This window comes from Pseudochaenichthys georgianus, chromosome 17 (assembly GCF_902827115.2).
Source record: "Pseudochaenichthys georgianus chromosome 17, fPseGeo1.2, whole genome shotgun sequence".
NCBI lineage: Eukaryota > Metazoa > Chordata > Actinopteri > Perciformes > Channichthyidae > Pseudochaenichthys > Pseudochaenichthys georgianus.
The window spans coordinates 13,756,702-13,777,076 of record NC_047519.1 but is presented as its reverse complement, the minus strand read 5'-3'; the positions used below and the strand labels follow the sequence as shown (position 1 = coordinate 13,777,076).

General features: G+C 40.7%; 2 protein-coding genes across 3 annotated transcripts; both read left to right on the top strand.

Moving 5' to 3' along the window:
* The first annotated feature begins 6,860 nt into the window (after positions 1-6,860).
* On the top strand, positions 6,861-13,638 carry xirp1 (xin actin binding repeat containing 1). The gene is made up of 4 exons (XM_034104194.2): positions 6,861-7,006; positions 7,185-7,226; positions 8,661-13,121; positions 13,549-13,638. The coding sequence occupies exons 3-4, from the start codon at positions 8,661-8,663 to the stop codon at positions 13,549-13,551; spliced, it is 4,464 nt and encodes a 1,487-aa protein (XP_033960085.1). The 5' UTR covers positions 6,861-7,006; positions 7,185-7,226; the 3' UTR covers positions 13,552-13,638.
* Positions 13,639-16,208: 2,570 nt separating this feature from the next.
* Positions 16,209-20,272, top strand: LOC117461877 (LIM domain and actin-binding protein 1-like). Of its 2 annotated transcripts, none has more exons than XM_034103867.2 (2): positions 16,209-16,335; positions 16,610-20,272. In XM_034103867.2, the coding sequence occupies exons 1-2, from the start codon at positions 16,259-16,261 to the stop codon at positions 18,240-18,242; spliced, it is 1,710 nt and encodes a 569-aa protein (XP_033959758.1). In that variant the 5' UTR covers positions 16,209-16,258; the 3' UTR covers positions 18,243-20,272. Both variants share the same exon structure in this region, with proteins under 2 accessions (XP_033959758.1, XP_033959759.1).
* Positions 20,273-20,375: the final 103 nt, after the last annotated feature.

The window sequence follows — 20,375 nt, the reverse complement described above, 5'->3', positions numbered from 1 at the left end:
TTTTTAACAGGCATGAAAATGTATTGTAGGCTATTAATGCCTAAAATAATAATAATAATAAGATCTAAGGTATACATTTATTTTTCTAAATGTAATGTATTTAAAGACCCAAAAATAATGGACAACTTCATAACTATAGGAACATTATTTGAAACAGTATTTGTATGTTTTTGTCCAGAGCTTTTTGGTTCATGAACATTTCCACTGAACAATAGTTAGGCACTTCAGGTATTTATTTTCACACATCATCACTGTAACATCCTCTTGTTGTAGCTGCTGTGAGAGAGATTGCTATGGCGGGATTTGGCCTGAGGAGGACCCAGTCCCTGAAGAGCCTCTCTGGGGTTCAGGAGAGGTCATGGGTCATGCCAGCTCTCACCCGCTGGGACAGGAAGTCTGTCTCTCAGCTGGTACAACAGTAAGTGTCGCACAATATACTGGTTTATAAATACTGCTTCATCTTCACACATTGGGGGCTTTCTGGTACAGTTCTCGTCTGGTAGCCACTGACTAAGGGATGAAAGTCAAGTGTCACTTAGACATTTTCATTCACTTTTACTGCTCACAACAGCTGATTCTTGGATTCAAATCAAAAGAGACACTGTAATACATGTGTCAATAAATGTGTTTAAACAGTTACCAAAGCTGTGCTGACCTGAGCAGTATTGCAAAGGAGCATCATAAACTCCAGGTAATACATATTTGTATTTACTCATTACGAGCGATAAATGTAACAACCAATAAAACATTGCCAGAAATCACGTACAAATAAAATGCTGCTTTCAGATGTCAGAAAGCTGTGTTGACGGTGGATTGAGGAGGCTGGACACTGGAGGGGATCATTTGGCCTTTAGCGGGTCTGGAAGAAGCTCTAATCTGTCCAGGAGCTGCTCCATGGACTTCCTCCCTCAGAGGGAGCCTTCAGGTACCAGAGCTCTGTGCGCCCTGTTTGAGTCCAAGGCTGGCCTTCATAAAAGCTTCACCAGCAGCTCCCGGCTCAACACTGGCAGTAAAACAGAGAGAGACTGCCCTCTGCAGGACTGGAGAAGTCCCAACACCTCCTTAAAGGATACAACCAATCAGGTGTGTGAGTTTAGTTTAATATCAGGTTTCACTGAATTGACTGAAGTAATATATCCTTTAGATTAGATCCTATGTCAAAGCGTCAAATAGTGAAACATTATGGACATTTTCTTATTAGCTCTCTTTCTAAGAGTGAAATGTGTAGATGGATACCACTCTCATGTATGTACACTAAAAGCTAGAAAGCCAGCACTATGTTATGTTATGTTAGCTTAGCTTAGAATTAAGACTGGATTCGTTTGTGGACTACTTTTCAAACCTGGAATTTGGCAATTTGTCCATTGTCCCCTTTTTTTAAATGGACATTGAAGACATTTTGAACTCTCATGAACTGAAAACACACTGTGAAAGGGTTAAAATACAAATAAAATACACTCACACAACCACACAAACCGAACAACACCGTCAATTACAATATATCCACGCTATAAAACATATCCTCCTTTATCCTCTATTTTACCCTTACTGGCACCATTAGACGACTAGCAACCAGTGATTTAAAAAAGGGTTTTAAATCAAGGGGAGAAGTCGGGTCATTTACTTATAGACCTCTATACAATCTCACCCTTTGAAACCAGTAGAGACATTCAACAGGGAGACACAGTTGTATTGATATGCCAGGCTCTGCTCTGGCATGGTTCAGGTCCTACCTAACAGACCGTAGCCTTTCAGTGCAGCTAGGTGCCTTCTCCTCTGCAAAAGCCCCCCTTACCTGTGGGGTTCCCCAAGGTTCTATTCTGGGCCCCATCCTTTTTCTATTATATATACTGCCCCTAGGTGCAATTCTCTCCAAGCACAACATCCCCTTCCACTGCTACGCTGATGACGTTCAGATATATCTACCTCTCAATGCTAATGCCAACTCCTTACAGCAATTGATGGACTGCTTGGCTGAAATTAAATCCTGGCTGAGCCAAAACTTCCTCACCCTCAACGAGAGCAAGACCGAGGTAATTTTTTTTGGACCCCAACCTCCGGCCTCCCAGGTTGACATTCTTGGCTCCCTGAGTAAAAACATCCTCCCCGCTGTAACGAACCTTGGAGTAACCTTCAATAGCACTTTTAAATTCGATAAACAGGTCAGCAGCGTAGTCAAAACCTGCTTTTTTAAATTACGACTATTGGCTAAGACCAAGTCGTTTTTATCTTTTAAAGACTTAGAGAGGGTAATTAACGCTTTTGTGACATCGCGACTGGACTACTGCAACGCTTTGTATGTGGGCATGGATCAGGCATCCATAAAACGCCTGCAGCTAGTACAGAACGCAGCTGCACGTCTCCTGACTGGCCACAAAAGGCGTGACCACATTACCCCCATTCTGGCCTCACTTCACTGGCTTCCAGTTCGGTTCCGAATAGATTTTAAACTCCTTTTATTTGTTTTTAAGGCCCTAAATGGGCTGGCTCCGGGTTATATAGCTGACTTAATCCAGCGATACACCCCAGCCAGAGCTCTAAGGTCTGCCGACCAAATGCTGCTGGTAGTGCCGAAAACCAGGCTAAAAACTAGAGGGCACCGAGCCTTCGCAGCAGCTGGTCCCAGGCTCTGGAACACTCTGCCCTTACCTGTGAGGTCGGCCCAGACACTAGGGGCTTTTAAATCCTCTCTAAAAACACACTTTTTCTCTCTGGCCTTTTAAAAGTGAGCAGGGCATGACATTTTTCATTTTGTATTTTAATTGTGTCTGCCTTTATATTTGTTGTTTTTAACTTAAATGCTACAAATTGCAATATGTTCCGTATATTTTTTATTCATGTACAGCACTTTGGCGCGACCGAAAGTTGTTTTAAAATGTGCTTTATAAATAAACTTGATTTGATTTGATATCCACATTAAACCTTTAATAAAGAAAGCGAACAAACGTTACTTCTCCAAAATATCAAACTTTTACATGAAGCTGTAATTGGTTCAGATCTTAACAGGCCCAATTCCCTAACCTTACTATATGTTGTTTATTCACAGAGAGTTGACCAGGTGGAAGGAGGGAAGGCCATGAACGGACTCCCAGAGTCTTCTGCCAGAGCATCGAGACACGCGCATGGTGAGCAGCGGTGCTTCATTTCAGGTTTATAGTCTGAGATCTGACAGGGCATACAGGGTCGGTGGTTCCCTCAAAGGCATGACATCACTGTTGTATTCTGGTGCCACAGTGCGTCCTCCTCACCTTACAGCACTATTGAAAACCTTATGAAAAGTAAGACTGCCTTCTCTGATCTATGGGTGAGTAAACATTTGTGTTATTAATCCGTGTGTCAAAAACAGTGTTTTAGCATTCCCAAATGTCAGGTATGTCCAATGAATCTGGGATAAGTTACCAGAGTAAAAATGCCAGGATCATCTCCTTGTGTTTTGAAAGTGTCACAATACAAACCCTGAGTTGGGTAAACACTGACCACTATGTTCTTTGGCCCTGGGGGTTGAAGGAAAACAGCTAAATAAAGACGAGGATGCAGCAGTGTAAAGGCATAACTATGCGTTGGGCTTACGTTCTTAAGATAGAGCTGATGGCTCCGACCGTGACGCAGACCTTGGCCCTCGGAGCCATGCCTATCCGTGTCAAGCAACTGATATCAGACAGCGTACGGTAGTTGACGCTTTGACCCTGAGATGAGTCTGGCGTGAATTAGACACATAGTTCACTGACCCTTCTGCTTCACTTTAAAGAAGTTAGCAACATATTTTTGAAAAATTATATATACTATTTTCTATTATTAGTCCTATTTAAATGTCAGCCATTGACTAGCAACATAAACAACATTGATTTCATTTTATATCTTGAACCAGAAACCATGAAAATAGCACGTATGACAAACTCTGAAAAAAATGGCTCGATCTAGAAGGAAAGTATTTAATAATAATAATCAGTTACATTTTGAATCCTTTGCTCTCAATTGAAAGCCTGATATAACAGACATTATTGTTTAGAGCTGTAATTGCTTTGGGATCGAAAATGGTGTTATTAGATGGTTTCATTGGGGACGTTTTGGTCAATAAGGGTCTGACTGTCAGTACTTGTCTAAACTGTTCATGATAGTCTTATTATTTGAGCTTAGGTTTCAAATAAACTTCAAAAATAAAACAAAAAAACACATCTTTTCCAAAATGTATGCAAAAATAGTTAAACTAGAAATGTCTTCATTGAGGGACAAAGCTTGACCATTTTGACCATTAGAAGATTAGAAGGCCACTAGAATAATCTAGTAGCATATATGTGACAATACTAATATGTCTTCAGCTGTCTTATTAGTGAACAACTTTACAAAAAAGGGACTTTTACTGTGTTTTTTTTATTATGTTGCTCCCAAAATGCCCTCCGACAGACATACTGCAGGTCCCACCCCGTTCCCGTTATAGTGGGTGACAATATAGCTATGGGAATGGGAGGCGGAGGGGTGTCCCAGTCCCTCAGTGACTAACAGAGGCGATTGACTCAGCCGAGTTGCAGCAGCCGCCAGCACTCCCTCCCAAAATAGCCCACGTCTTTCAGTGGGGCAGTGGTCTCTGATAAAAATCAGCTGTCACCTAGACCACAGGACTAGAAAGAGTTTGGTCAGAGTGAAGCGACAAGCAGAGAGGAGACCGGCTGTATCACATATAACAGGGCCTTAAGAGTTATCCAGCTCACCCAGAGATACAGGGAAGAGACACAGAACCACGCTGGATAGTATTTTAGTGAGTATCATGAGTATTGACTTGATTGAAACTGAGTGATTGTGTTGCTAATGTGAAATATACTGTATAATAGTGACGGAGAAAGCTTTGTTCTGTCGGATGTTGTTGGTCTGGGAAAAATATGGAGTGTGGTGGATGCTCTTCATGTTTTTTCAGTTCATTCACAAGATTAAGTTTAAGTTGAATATTGTGTGTTGATGATAAGTCACTGAGGAACATTTACTTTTAACAGATTCTTTAAAAGGGTAAAAGCTTAGAATTAATTACAGTTACCAAATTTGATTTTAAAACGCCTTTGGCAGTCTGAATACTTATTGTTTATGGTGATTTCCTTATAAGTGATATCAGAGCTAAATAAGGTCACAGATTGATGTGTTGCAAATGTATTATCTTTTCAATTTACACACGGCATCTATTGCACGTCTGTCCGTCCTGGGAGAGGGATCCCTCCTCTGTTGCTCTCCCTGAGGTTTCTCCCATTTTCCCTTTAACCTGTGGGTTTTCTCTGGAGGTTTTTCCTTGTACGATGTGAGGGTCTAAGGACAGAGGGTGTCGTATTGTCATACTGATATTCTGTACACACTGTGAAGACCACTGAGACAAATCTAACATTTGTGATATTGGGCTATATAAATAAACATTGATTGATTGATTGTAAGTGCATTGGTAGCATCTTCATTTAGTCTTGAGTGGCTATATATTTCCAGCCCTTTATCCTTAGAAATGCTTGGAATGGGAGGTCAGACAACAGGAACTTGCAGTTGTCAGCTTTCCTTCTTTCTATCATCAGTCAGGGTGAACTATGAAATGAGAAGCAGCATATCTGCCATAAAAGCAATAAGGAAATTCAATATAATGTTGTATTATCAGGTGTAACACACAGTGGTGCGATGTGCTGTGTGGGGCCCTCCTGTATGAGCCGCCTTTTGGCACGCAGGTTTTCATTACAGTCTGTGAATGTGGCTACAATCGCCAACAGCTGACGGTGGTGAAGGTGGTGGAAGTGAAGAACAAATAGCAACTGCATTTCACCACCATTTGTACAGCTGCCAGCGGCCCAAAACACCCCCTACATTGCTGTGCCGCTAATAGCTCCTCTTCATTCCTGGAGAATCAGATCAAAGAGATGTCAGGTTGGGAATCACAGAGAAAGGTGTTAGACGTCAAATAAGTCACTTTGATTGGTAACAACTGGATGTTGTATTTTCGGCAGATATTGATGCCAGTGTATGAGTAATGATAAGTTGACCTCTCAGCTGATTGGGTTAGGACTTCAACTGGGCACGCATGGCGCTCATTCTGTCTGCTCACCCATCTATGAAAATAGTTTAAGTCCGGACTCGTGAGAGGCGCCAGCTTGCTGTTCCATCCTTTTGTCCTGTTGGGGCTTAGCGTTTGAAAAGGGGAGGTGTGTTCAAATCTGAACATTAGTCACAGCCGGATGGCCTGAGCAGCACTCTGGGCTGACCTCTGGTCATATTGTTTGCAGTGCTGTTGTTGTTGAAATACTTTCTGAATTCAACATACCTACCATATTCTTTACCGCAGAGTAAAACAACCAGGTGAACTAACACACATCAAGCTTCGTAGGTATTTTCCATGTTTTTCATGGGGTCAGGCAGGCACATTCCTTTGGTCAGGTGTTGATGGTTTGATGGCAGAGAGCTCACACAAACAATGTGAAAACAATCCGTGTCGCTCCAGCTGAGCTAGCAGTTGCTGTTTTGGCAGGCAGCAGGCTGGCTGTGTGGGCCTATTTGTCATGTCACCTATGGGTTCAAAATCTTCGTAAAAGCATTTGTTTGTTACAATGTCACATTTAACTCATAAGTCCGCCAAGCTACTCAAAATCACTGGATGCTGTTTACTGTTTGCCACAAGTTCAGTGAGTTGTAACAGTGATAAGATAGCTCCCTCCATCTCTAAAAATACACCCACACATTGTTATCATTAAACTTGTCGCTGGCACTATACACACTTCACACTTGTTCTGGAAAACGTGTCAACACATCTAAACAAGCAGGACAGATACTTTCCCAAGGTTATTTTACTTAACATGGTATCTTATATTTTAATTATTTGTTTATTTATTTTGCAGATGATAAATATAGTCCATCACTGACTAAAGGGGAGACGCCAACAAGACACAGCAGACACAGGATATCTACTTCCTCCTCGGTGAGAGACAGATCAGCTCTCTATCTGTCAAGAGCAGCAGCTATCGACTCCACAGGAGGCTCAGCACAGCTAGTGAGTTCCTGAAATGCCTCTCATTCCTCCCCACACACGGAGGTCAAGGGCTTCAATAGAGAATAACCACAATGCTCAGCCCCAATGAAAGCACACGTGAAGCACTGCAACAACTTTTACATAAAATAAATGAACTAACTCATGCTGATCAAAATTACTCTTTTTTTCTGTTCAATAGGAAATTGTCAGTACTTCAGGAACAAGAGCTAAAAACAGCAAGGTACTGTATAGTTCACTCACCTTTCTCTACTGCAGTGTGAGGGTGCTGCTAATATGTGTGCTGTGAAAATTACTCTTATTTTGCTTGAAAATAACCAAAACACAGTTATCCTTTGATCAACATTCAACAACTTAAAGGTGGGGTAGGTCATTTTGGAGAAACCAGCTTGAGTGCGCTAGAATTTGAAAATACACAGCTGGAAAAAATCTGCCACACGAGATAAATTTGTGCACAGATGGAAGGCTGACAGGCAGGTAGGCCATCCAGTTATTTTAGACGGGCCGGCTAAAATGATTGGTCGTGCTTTTTACAGTGCTACGGCTTCCACAGATGGATTTTTTTTATGGATTTTTTGTCAAAGCACTTCAGATATTCATTGCTATCGGGATAGAGCATTCCATGGAATATAACAAAAAGTGTATCTCAAGCCGGTTTCTCAAACTTACCTACCTCACCTTTAAGAAGCAACATAATAATATCATATAATGGCATGAGTTAGGAAAAAGCCATTCAATACAACTTAACTGCTTTTTGTTCATGAACAATTTATTTCCCCTTAAAAACAGACAATAACACGTAATGTTTTTCCGGTTTTTCTACCTTTTGTTAACACCAATAGCAGACCAACATTAGTATTTATATTTTTTAGATTTCTTCTAAAACTAAATATTCAAAATCTCAACGTGCTACACAAATAAGTGTAGCATATTCAATCTTGATAAATTACTATGGAAGAATACTGTAGTAAAATACCGAAATAATAATTACTATTTTTGGACAGTAACACATTTTTTAATGTTTCCATACTCACTGGATTAAAAATAAAAAAATACAAATAATTCCCACACATAAAATCAACATTCTTAAAGCTGCTACTCATGTTGAAAAACCCACAAGTATCTATAACCCAACTCCAAGTGTACCCTATAGCTCATAGTTTGGGTTTTGAAGACCCAATTTACTATTTTGATTCAGTTGCACTCTTCTCGCCAGTGTGTTTTTTTTTCGGCAGCCGACGGCATATTTCTTTAAAAAAGCTCTAAAAGCCCACTGTACAGTATCTGTTTCGCACCAAACAAACTAAATGAGCAACCAGCTAGTGAATATGGTGGAGCATTTAGTGGCTAAAATAAATATTATTCAAGAATTATATTAGTCAACGCAGACATTTAGTTACTAAATGTAACTTAGTGTCCTTACAGTATAGACTGGGTGCCTGTGTGATGTCCGCTTACTAACAGCTATGAAGTGTTGAAGCCTGGTGTGACAGAGGATGGTTTGCTGTGAAACACATCAAGCGAGCAAGACAAAGGTAAAGTATGGCTTCACTTTGTTAAAATGCATGTCATTCTCATATTTGCACATATCTTAAAAAATTATCTGTTTGATTACTGAAACCTGACCATTTTACTCCCATCTGTCTTTCATTTAAAGATGGCTGAACCAGCCAGGAACATCACAGTTTCCCAATCAGCTCATGATGAAGACAACCTGCCTCTCCCACCACCTCCTCCCGTACCACCTAGACCCGTTGACTATGAAGGGCCTTCCGCCTTCAGTAATCTCCCTCCGCCTCCACCCAAAGAAAGCTTTTCCTCGATCCAACAACAACGGCAGAAGAGTGAGCTAAAGAGGCTCTTCAAACACATACACCCAGACCTAAGGGCAAGTCTTGATGACGTAGATGACGATGAGATAATGAAGGCAGTGCAGCAAGAAAACACTCAGGCAGCGGATGCAGCTTATCAATGTGAAGTGCAGTCCATGAGGTGGATCTTTGAGAACTGGACTCTGGACAATATTGGGGATCATCCTCATGAAACCAAGAAGCTGCTGGATGATGAGGAGTTAACAGGTGGAAACGTCAGGAGCACCTCCTCCATGTTTGAGCACATTGACAGCACCCAACAAATGTCTGCTAAAAGACAGACTTCTGTCAGAGGTGATGTTAGAACATCAACGTGGCTGTTTGAGTCCCAACCTTTAGATTCTCTAAATAAATTAAAAAGAGAAGAAGGTGAACTGGTCGAAGCAGTGCTAAAAGATTCAATCCAGCCAGGAGACGTGACAGGGGCACGGCTGCTTTTTGAGTCTAAACCATTGAGTACCTTGGGACGCTGCAACTCCATAGAAGACTATAGCTTCCTAAAATTGAGATCTGAGCTTCAGGAGCAAAAAGGAGATGTCCAGAAGACTGTCAAACTCTTCCAGGCAGAACCTTGCTGTGCCATCAAAGACAACAGAGGCAATATGCATGAGATTAAATCCATCTGCAGGGAGGAGATCAACAGTAGCAACATCAGCACTGCCCGCTGGCTTTTTGAAACCCAGCCATTGGGCCTCATTAATAAGGGAACTGATGGGGTTAAAATAATTCGGGGTATATCTCTGGAAGAGGGAAATCGAGGAGGAGTTGATCAGAAGAGGTGGATGTTTGAAACTCAGTCATTTGACACAATACAAGAGGTCATTGGAGAAGACATGTTTGAAGGAACGGTGGATGAAAACACAGGAGAGGCCGATGTCCTAAGCAAGAGGAAGCTTTTTGAGATGCAGCCCTTAGCAGCGCTGAAAGGAGATTCTGAAGAAAAGCCTTTGGAAAAAGAAGAAATGATTGCGGGTGATGTCAAGACTTCTATGTGGCTGTTTGAAACTCAACCCATGGAGACCCTTAATGATAGCTACGAAGTTGGCCGTTTGAAGAAAGTTACTCTTTCAGCTGAAGAACAAGGTGAAGTCAAAGGCAAAAAACAGATGTTTGAGGGATGTAGTACTCAAAAGAACACCCAATCCAAGGAACAAGAGATTGAAAAGGGCGATGTGAAGGGATTCAAAAATCTTTTTGAAACAATTCCTCTGAGCAAAATTGCTCATTCTGATGAAGAAATAATTGAGGAAGAAAAATCTATTGCAACGGGAAACGTAAAAGATAACAAAGCAATGTTTGAGACAACTCCTTTGTATGCAATAAAGGACAGCTCTGGAAACCTCCATACAGTCACAACAGTAAGCAGAGAAGAATTAATCAAAGGGAAGGTCCAAAACTATAAATGGATGTTTGAGACCAAGCCTTTAGACAAGCTTGCAGAGGGAAAAGGAAATGTAGAGGTGATAAAAGGCATCACCAGACAGGAAGATATGATGGCTGATGTCAATAGGGCGAAGTGGCTTTTTGAAACCCAAACAATAGATGGGATCCATTCTAAGTTCAACCAGAAAGAGCAGGATGCATCTGGAGAAGAGGAACCTCGAAAAGGTGATGTCAAGAAATGTACTTGGTTATTTGAGACCCAACCAATGGACATTTTGTGTGACAAATCTGAACAAGTAAATGCTAAAGAAGCCATTGACAAAACCAACGTCAAGTCCATTACTTGGCTTTTTGAATCACAGCCTCTAGAAAGCATTAAAGATGGCGAAGAGTACAACTTGAAACTATGCCACACCATAAAGGATTCTGTTAAATCTGAAGTTGGTGTTCAAACAGTCAAACATGTGTTTGAAACTGAACCGTTGGATAGCATTAGAAAGGATGCAGATTCTGAGCACAATGAGAGACGTGTCAGCCAGGTCAACTTTCAGTCTGGAGATGTCTTACGAGTCAAAGAACTGTTTGAATCCCAGTCCATTGATGAAATAGGATCAGTAATGGTGACATCGAATGAACAGAACCAAGATGAACACCTCGAAAAAGGTTCTGTACACAAATGTACTTGGATGTTTGAAAACTGTCCAATGAACCAGATGAATGAGGACAATGAGGATGGAAGCATTCGGAGAGTCAGCACTGTAGAAGGTGGGGATGTACAGAACAAAAGGTTTATATTTGAAACCTCCTCACTGGACAAAATCCACAACCAACCCCTTGAACTGATGTCCGACTCTGTGGAAGAGCCTCCAAGCAATGTTGATGTGAAGTCAAGCACCATGCTGTTTGAGTCCCTGCCACTGTATGCGATCAGGGACAAAGAAGGCCAGTTTCATGAAGTAACAACTGTGAAAAAAGAGGAGGTAATGAGTGGTGATGTAAGAGGAGCAAGGTGGATGTTTGAGACAAAACCCCTTGACGCTATCAAGGCAGAGAAGGAGGTTTACGTGATCCGAGCTGTTACACAAGAAGATGTCAAGAAAGGAGATGTCAAATCCGCAAGATGGAAGTTTGAGACACAACCTTTGGACTCACTTACCAGCCGAGATGTGCCCTCTGTGAGGGTTATTGAAGACTTTGGGAGCAATAATGTGCAGCTAAATAAAGAGATATTTGAATCTGAGAAGTCATGCCAGAAGTTCACGCGAATGGTTAGTGTCACTGACGTCCAGCAGGGCGATGTCAGAACCTCCACCTGGCTCTTTGAGAATCAAACCATTGACAGTCTGAAAGGAGAACTTCAGGAGCAAGGTCCAGTACAAGCAGTACACAGGGAAGACAGCCAGAAAGGGGATGTTAAACGCTGCACGTGGCTGTTTGAATCACAGCCACTGGACAAGATCAAGGAGCCTGAGGATACTTCAGTGCAAGGTACTGAGGAGGAAATGCCAAAATCTGATGTTAAGTGCACAACCTGGCTCTTCGAGACAACTCCACTGGACAAAATCACTGCCAACAGTATTGCTGACACACTGTCCTATCTTTACCAAATGACTTTTGTTCATTCAAGTGGCATCATAATAGAAGCAAATGAAAGCAGAAATGTTAACATGGCAAAATATCAGCTTGAAAGCAATAAAGGTGTGCAAATCCAGAAAGAAGAGGTTGTTGGTGGTAACATCAGGAACATCATGTCACAGCTTCTGCTCAAACCAACTCTGAAGCCCCAAGTTAGTCTTCTTAGAGAAGTGGAGAAGGGTAAAGTGAATACCACAGTCGTAGAACTTCCAGTCTACCACTCATCCACAACTATCAACCTCGAGAGGGATACAAGAATACAAAACATTGTCCAGATGATCGATGAATTCCTTTCCGAAGATAAGGATTTGAAAAATGGAATCATCATGCAAGAGAATGCAGGGGGGCAAGCAGAGATGTCAGTTTATTCACTCATCTGCAATTCTGAAACCAAAACTGAGAGTCACGTTATTGAGAAGGGAGACGTTAGGTCTACGATCGGAAATCTATTAGCTACGGCCAATAGTCAGAGGACTGCAGTGTCGTGTAGGGTGGATGAAAATGAAAAGGGAAATGTCAATCTGTACAAAAGTTGCATTGAGAAAGGAGATCTGAACTATCTGAAAAGTCTTCACACTGAGACAATAGGAGATGAAGTTGATCACTGTCATCTGTCTGAGGAGCCCCTTGAAATAGTTCAGGGGGATGTAAAGGAAGCAATGAGAAACCTCTGTCAACAAAAAGAGCAGGTGGAGCGAACCATTTCTGATGTTTTGCCAGGGGATGTAAAGAACACCAAAAAAGTTTTTTTGACGGAGTGCCCTCTCGGTGTTGAAAACTACCATCCAAAAGAAGAAATAATCCCTGGGGATATCTTATCAGCAAAGCAACAACTTGCTTTGATGCAACATGCCGTGGTGGAAAAAGAGGACATTGTGGCTGGTGACATCAAGGCAACAATGCAGTCATTAGAACGTGCAAAGAAACAGAGCATGTGTGTGGAGCGGGAGATTGTTAAACCTGGAACTATCTATGACATGAACTTGTCAGGTCCTGAAATAGAAGGAAGTCAAGCCCAAAAAGAAGTTATTCTAGCCGGAGATGTGAAAGCAGCCAAAAAGTCTCTTGAGTTCGCTAAGCAGCAAAGCCTGCATCTGGAGCGTGAAGTCATTGTCCCTGGAAAAATATACAACCTGAATGTCACAGCACAAGAGGAAAGCTCCTCCACAGTGATGCAATCTGCATGTTCGTCTACCTCCAGAAGCCAGCAAACCAAGACTTATCCAAAGGTCAGTGTTGAGAAAGATCAGGAAAGCCATGTTTCCTTTGAGGCTTGTCAACAAAGTGCAGTTATAATCAGTAAATGTGCACCAGAATCACTGCCACCTTTTGTAGGTTGTGAGCCTAATGTTCAGACAACAGAAAATGAGACAGAAGAAGTCAGAGGAGATGTGAGGGCAGCTATTAGGTCTCTGCAGAGTGCAGCAACAGAGCACAAGCTCCTAGATAAAGAAGATATTGTAAGAGGTAATGTCCAATTTGCTCTGCAATCTCTTGAGAAGTCTAGTGTAAATGTATCCAAAGGAGACTATAAAGCTGCAATGATATACAGGAATTCAGGAAAGGCTTGTTCAGAGAGGAGCAAGACTGTTCACCAGCAGTGTGTTGTGGTGTCTGTGCCTCCATCTGACACAAAACTGTCTCCTTCAATTTCAGTAACCTGTGAAGGACAACCATCGCTAACAACACAGAATTCAACGACCCACCCTGTAGCAAATGGAAACTCTAGATCCTCCAGCTCTGTGTGTGAAGCTCCACCTCCACTCCCTCAAAAGACAAGTGAGAAACTGCAGGAGCAGAAGCCAGCTTTACCACCAAAGCCACAATGGATCAAATCTGTAGTTGTAGAAGATGAGAATATTTCAGCTGCTCCCAACGTCCCTTGCACCATTACAGACAACATAGAACGCGCAGACATATTTCCAAAACCAAAGAAAAGCTTTCCCAAGCATTGTCCAGATAAACTTTCGGAAAACATAACACATGGTCAAACCAGTAAAGAGGCCTTACATGAAACATCACACCAAAACTGTATTGAAGCATTCCATGACTCAAATAAAACACAAGAAAGTCTACCAACCCACTCAAAGCTTCAGGAAAATAAGAAGCAAAAGAAAATACTTACAGGAAGCAAATCAGAAGGCCTCGTCGTGAGGTTGAACAGCACTGAAATGGAGATGGACAGAAATGTAATAGAGAAAATCAATGCAGCTGAGGAGATACAAATGTGCATGAAGAATTATGCAGAAGAAGGTAAACATGAAATGAACATGAGCTTGCAGGCTGCTCTACATAACTTCGAAAGAAAAAAGAGTGAGACTCAAGAGAATAGAGTCCCTTTGTTGTCGAAGAGGGTAAGAGTGATACATGATAGTGATAGTGACCATAAGCAAACCAACAATACCACAGCTCAGCAACACCAATCACATCCCAAAGATGAACGCAACACTGATGACGCGCAGCAAACATCAAAGACCAAGACATGCCACGTACTACAAAACGAAAAGCCACACAAAATTGAAGATAAAGTTGTTTTAAGAGAAAAGAAAGGAAGGGAGACAGACGACCAAAGACGACAAAGGCTTTCTGTCCACAAGGAAGAGATCATGAAGGGAAATGAGAAAGCGGCTAGTGAAATCTTTGAAAATTTGAGGAAACGAGAGGAACTCAAAGGAATCCTTTCTCAAGTGCAAGAGATGGAGGGAGAGACGTTATATGAGACTGTCCCTGCGTGGATGGTTACACAAGGTGGAAATGCAAAGCAAAGTAAAACTGGAGAAAAGAAGGTTGAAGTAGAGACACAGGATGATGATCTAGAAAGCATCTCCTCAGTTGAGACAGCATTTGAAGATCTGGAAAAGGCAAGCAAGGAAATAATGAATCTGAAGGAAGAAACATTAGCAAAACTTCTTGACATTGAAGAGACCATTAAAAAGGCTTTGTACTCCGTTTCCAACCTGAAATCTGAGGCTGACATCGCAGGGTTGTCAGGACTATTTGATGAATCTTTAAAAACTGAGCAAAGCTTTCATCCCGCCAACAACATCAGGAAAATCAGCATTGGCTCAAGCAAGGTCAAATCAAGTCAAGTCAAAGAGGCATCTGTGGGGAATATGCAAACCTATTCGGACTCAAATCGTTCCAAACAAGAAGTGCGCAGACAAGTCCACAACAGGCCACTCATCAGACAGTCCTCATCCCAGTCTTCCCCATCATTCATCTCAATTCACTCAGCTGCCAGAAAGCCTGTCGAACAACCAAAGCCACCCATGTCAACATTTAAACCAAAGGGTGATTCTGAAAGTTGTCATAACGCAAATAGCGATCCTGGACATGAGTTTGCTGTACCGTTAAAGAATGGTCACGGCCCGGCACAACGCAAGGTGAGTGTGCTCGAGGTGAAAACTGTTCCAGAGCAACCCGCAGGAATAGTTGGTACAAAGACAGTCAGTGAAACATACGAAGAGACCGATGGCTTTGGCAATGTATTTGTTTCATCTGTGACTTCCACATTTGTCACCAAACAGTCTGAAAGCAAACCATCGGCACTGTTTGAAGTAGTGGGGAATCCAACAAAATACGAAGTCATGACATCCCCATTAATTCGAAGATCTGCTCGCCCTTTTGAAGAGAAAGTGTTGAGCACTGCTAACAATGAAGGGACTGTGTTTGTAACATTTATCCAACCAAAAGAAAAGCTCTAATTAGGACAAAAAGAGTTACCTGAATTACATTTTAGGAAAGCAGTTTATTCATTTGTGTATTTATTACAATTTCTGAAAAGGTTTTGTCGGTCATAAAATTGATATTATTAAATTATGGAAATGTTGACATTTAATACAAATTTTTTTTATAGATTTTATACTGTAACCACATGGTAAAGTGTTAAGTTCTTGTATTAAAGCTAAGCATAGTTGATGCTGTATATTCTGTTGTGTAAATTGTCAAATAAAAACAATTTTATGTGATTGTGAAAATGACTGGTCTCTAATTATCGTTTTTTAAAACTCAAAGTTTATTAGATATAGAAAATCATCATATCACAAAATGTTCACTTCCTTATACATCTTAATGACGCTAGCTTTAGAAATAATTAAGTTTACTTAAAAGAAAAGTTCAAAATGTTGGGAAATACACTTTGCTTTTTGGCAGAGTTAGAAAATAACATTCATACTGCCCTCATATTTTGCCGCTTAACAACAAATATTTTTAAACGATATTATCATTGACATTATCAAATCATTACAATAGACAGAAAGGCTTTAATTAAATGTTTTACATACCTTGAACTGAATTTGTTTTATCACCATAGTTCGGGTCACCTGCCAAGGATACATGCTCTGCCTGTTTGACACCTGTCTATCCAATGGAAAAAATGGTGGCCAATAAACTTATCCTGCACAACAACTGTTTCTGCTGTAAACACTGTAAGAAGAAGCTCAGGTGAGATATTTTTCAAAGTAAAAGGACTCAAATCAAAAAGACATTTACCACAATCAATAATATAAATCACTAGAATGTAAATTCTAATGTTAATGGAAAAACACATTTTAAGAGGATTTAGAAATGACATTTTGATTATTGCAAATCTCCAATGAATTGAAATAATTCACAGCTGATTAACAGATATAATGAATAACAAATCATGACAAATAAAACAATATCTAAATTAAAGTTTAGTTTTATATTAAAAATGCTTTGTTTTACTTTATTGCAGCATCCACAACTATTCTTCTCTTTATGGGGAGTGCTACTGCATTGCTCACTACCAACAGCTTTTTAAAAGATCAGGAAATTATGATGAGGGATTTGGGCATAAGCAACACAAAGACCGCTGGCTTCAGAAAAATAAAGAAATAGAAGAGACAGACAATCGGCCCACTCCCAAAAAAAAACAAAACAGTTCAAACATGTCCAATGACTCCAGAGAATCCAATGATAGTGTGAGAAGGTCTGCAAGAGACATAGGATGTAACAGCAGTGCTGATGTTAATGGCAAACTGAAAGGAAGCTGGCCACCAGAGAAGAAGAGACCTGGAGTTAATCCAGCACAGTTATCATATGTAAAAAACAAGACATCTGACATTGGCAAAGCACTTACTTCAGAGCATCAGAAAAGTGACAACAACCAATTAAAGATCAACCATGGTGGGGAAATACATGATATAGCAAAGGCACTGTCAAGTTCCATCATTTCAGGAGTCAAGGAACGATCTAAAACAACTGGTCATAACTCAGCTGAGAAGTTTCCTCCAGGGAAAACAAAATCCAGGAGTGATCAAACCAATGACAGCATCTCTCCGAGAGTGCTCAACTTTTCTTCACCCCACAAAGAAAAGGGTAGCACTGTGACAAACATGAAAACTGCACAGAAAAATGTGGCACTGACCTCCAAAACAAACTTCAATCCAACGTCTTCCAGACCAGATGTTTATCCAAATAAAGCTAAGAAGTCTGTACGGTTTGCTTCAAATGTTGATGTTGCTCAGTATGACCTGTCCTTGCAACTGACCACTGGAGCCAAATGTGAAGGCCATAGTATGCATCTTCCAGACCAAACAGAACAGAACAAAGTGGATGAATATGAGGATATCCAATATGTAGGGGATAATAGTAACTTACACCATTTGTTATTTGAGTTGAGCAAAGAACAGAGCCACAGTGAGGTGTACTTTGAAAGCCATGAATATAACATCCATGGAATAACACAGAATACATCAAACCAAGAGCCTGATGTTAAAGTGGAGAGCAGTCAAGAGATCCCAGAGACTGATACAACTGTTTTGAATGGAGTTGTAGACAAGGTTGAGGAACTACTTGATTCTCAGAGTTTCACTGAAACTTTTAATTCAGCTCAAGAAGTTTTGAAACACAAAGAGCCATCTGAGATGTGCCAAGTCAATCCAGAAAACCCATGTGATTCAGAAAGTCCAATAACTCTGCAAAGCCCAGCAGGACTTATGAGTGGACAGGAGGCCAGCCTTAATGGGAATACAGAGCAAATTCAAAAGATGGAGTCAGGCAATGACCAAGAAACTGGAAGTATTCCAAAGACGCCTGTTGCAAGAACAAATTCTCTGAAAGGTTTTTCAAAACAGACAAAAGTGAGACTGGGATCCTGGTCGAAAGGAAAGAGTCCTATGTCAAAGCTCTTCACCTCAGGTGGAAGTGACAAAACAAACAAAGTTGAACCAAAAGAGGCCAAAAAAACAGATGTCAAACCTAGTGGTGGACTCTTAGGAAGACTTTTTCAGTCATCCTCTGAGAAAGCTGAGGATCCCACAAAATTAGCTGTGCGAAATGAAAGAAATGACAAAACTACTGATGATGACAAAAGAGAGAGGAGTTAAGGGAAGTCCTTACAGAGGAAAAGCAAAAGGAGGGCGACATGTCTGAAGAACCACTTCAAGAACAAGAGCCTGGAGATCTTTTGAAGGAAAGGTCAGATTTTCCTGAGCAAAACACAACGGAGAGTAACCTAAATGAGGCTGGAAGCAAATCAATAGAGCCGTCGACTTCAACAAGTGAAACAGTAGAGGACCTAACAGCTCCAGAGCAAACTAATGATCAGGAATTACATTTACAAAGCATGTCTGTAACCTACCCTGAAACCGAGTCTAAAGATGTCCATCATACAGTCGAATCAGTAAGCCTAGCATCGGAGGAGTCAATCAAACAGTCAAAACAGTTTTTACCAGGGAAAAAAGGTGATGCTCCATTCAATTATGACTTTTTTGGGGACAGTATCAGTTCAGCACCGGTTGATGCATTGGTAATTCAGGTAAATACTGAGGAATCTGCTCAAAGATCAAATGAACTGCTAGACGAAGGCGTAAGAGGCCTCTGCGATGGAGTGATCCTTAATCTCAACCAGGAACTTGCGACCGATTCCCCTAATCTTTTTGATCTTGTCAACATCACCAGTGATGCCTTTGTATCTTCTTTGAGTGACACAGCTTTGCCCGAAGTTGCTCTCACTGATACTTTCAGCCTGCTTGACAATCACCCAATACTGCCTCAGAATGACCTGATCCTTGGCCTTACAGATCAACTGATCGTCCCAGCTTCAGCACCTGTGAACCAAGAAGAAGATCAAAGTCATTTCACTACAAACAGCCAGAGAGAAGATCAGGAGGCAGACTTTGACATATTCGGTTCAAACAACGCTCTGTTCACTCAGCCACCTACTGTTAATGTGCCTCATCAAGGAGGAGCAGATAGTTCTTCAAACCAACCGACTGCCTTTCCAGATGACATATTTGGAAGCAGTGATGTGTTGACAGTGCTGCCATCCACCCCAGCTACTTCTAACTCACTTTACGATTGGTTTGGTTCAGATTCGGCTTCTGTCGCCCCTCCTTCAGCTCCTACAGGTCTTTTTGCTGATGACATCTTCACATCAGAACCAAAGCTGCTGGCAGTGTCTGAGCCCAGTGATGTGAAGTTATATGTGGACAGTCTCTTAGTGTCTGACAACAGCAGCACTGAGCAAACAGCAGAAAGCATTGTCACAAATAGTAACTGGATGGATGATTTGCTCGGGTAAAGCGTGAATGCGTTACATGATGTAACACACAAAGTTGGAATATGTAATAAATTAATGTATGTACACTTTTTGATTGCATGCATATGATAACCACAAAAAATAGCTTATGTTGGGTTTGTTTACAATTTAATTTAGACATTTTTATCAAAGTAGATATGCAACATACATGTAATTGTTAATACAGTATGTGTCTTTACACTACAGCTGCCAATTCAATATATTTTACGACATGGATATGATTTTTTTTTCAAAGTTAACTTTCAAGGAAACAAAGGATGTACATTTTGCTAAATAAATATATTTCAAAATGATTTCAAATGAATGAATAGTTTATAAAATAAAGTTAGTAAAGAAGTATAAATTGATTGGAAAATGTCATACACTCAAGAAAGTCAAACTGTAAATATTCTAAAATGAAATGCTGTGTTCTGAATGTATCTTTAAATGATTCATCCGTAATAAAATTCCCCAACTCCAAGGGCGTTTGGTTTGTTGACCTCTTGAAGCTTAATTAAATGTATCAGCATGTCATATAGTTCATAATAAACTCCATGGCAACATTTCTTTTATGAGGCTTTAAAAGCAGTAATTATTTGCATTTTGGAAAATATGCTTGCATTCTAGCAGTTAGTTGGCACTCCAAACGGTGGTGTTTGTGCTGTCAAAGTAAATGGACCGATCATAGTATTTTTGTATAAGTTTCCATAAGCTAAACTTAAAATATGTTGATTGTGAACTGTGTTAGAAGGGATTGTACGATGAATCCGTACGATCAATGTAAATCATTTACCACTTGCTATCTACATAACTTTCTTTCAAATAGGGTGACACACGTTGCCTTACTCTGCCTAAAGGTAACACATTCCAAGCACCAGCACTTTATAAATGTAACTTTTTAATACATTATAGAATGGTAGATTTTACCAGCAGTTTTACT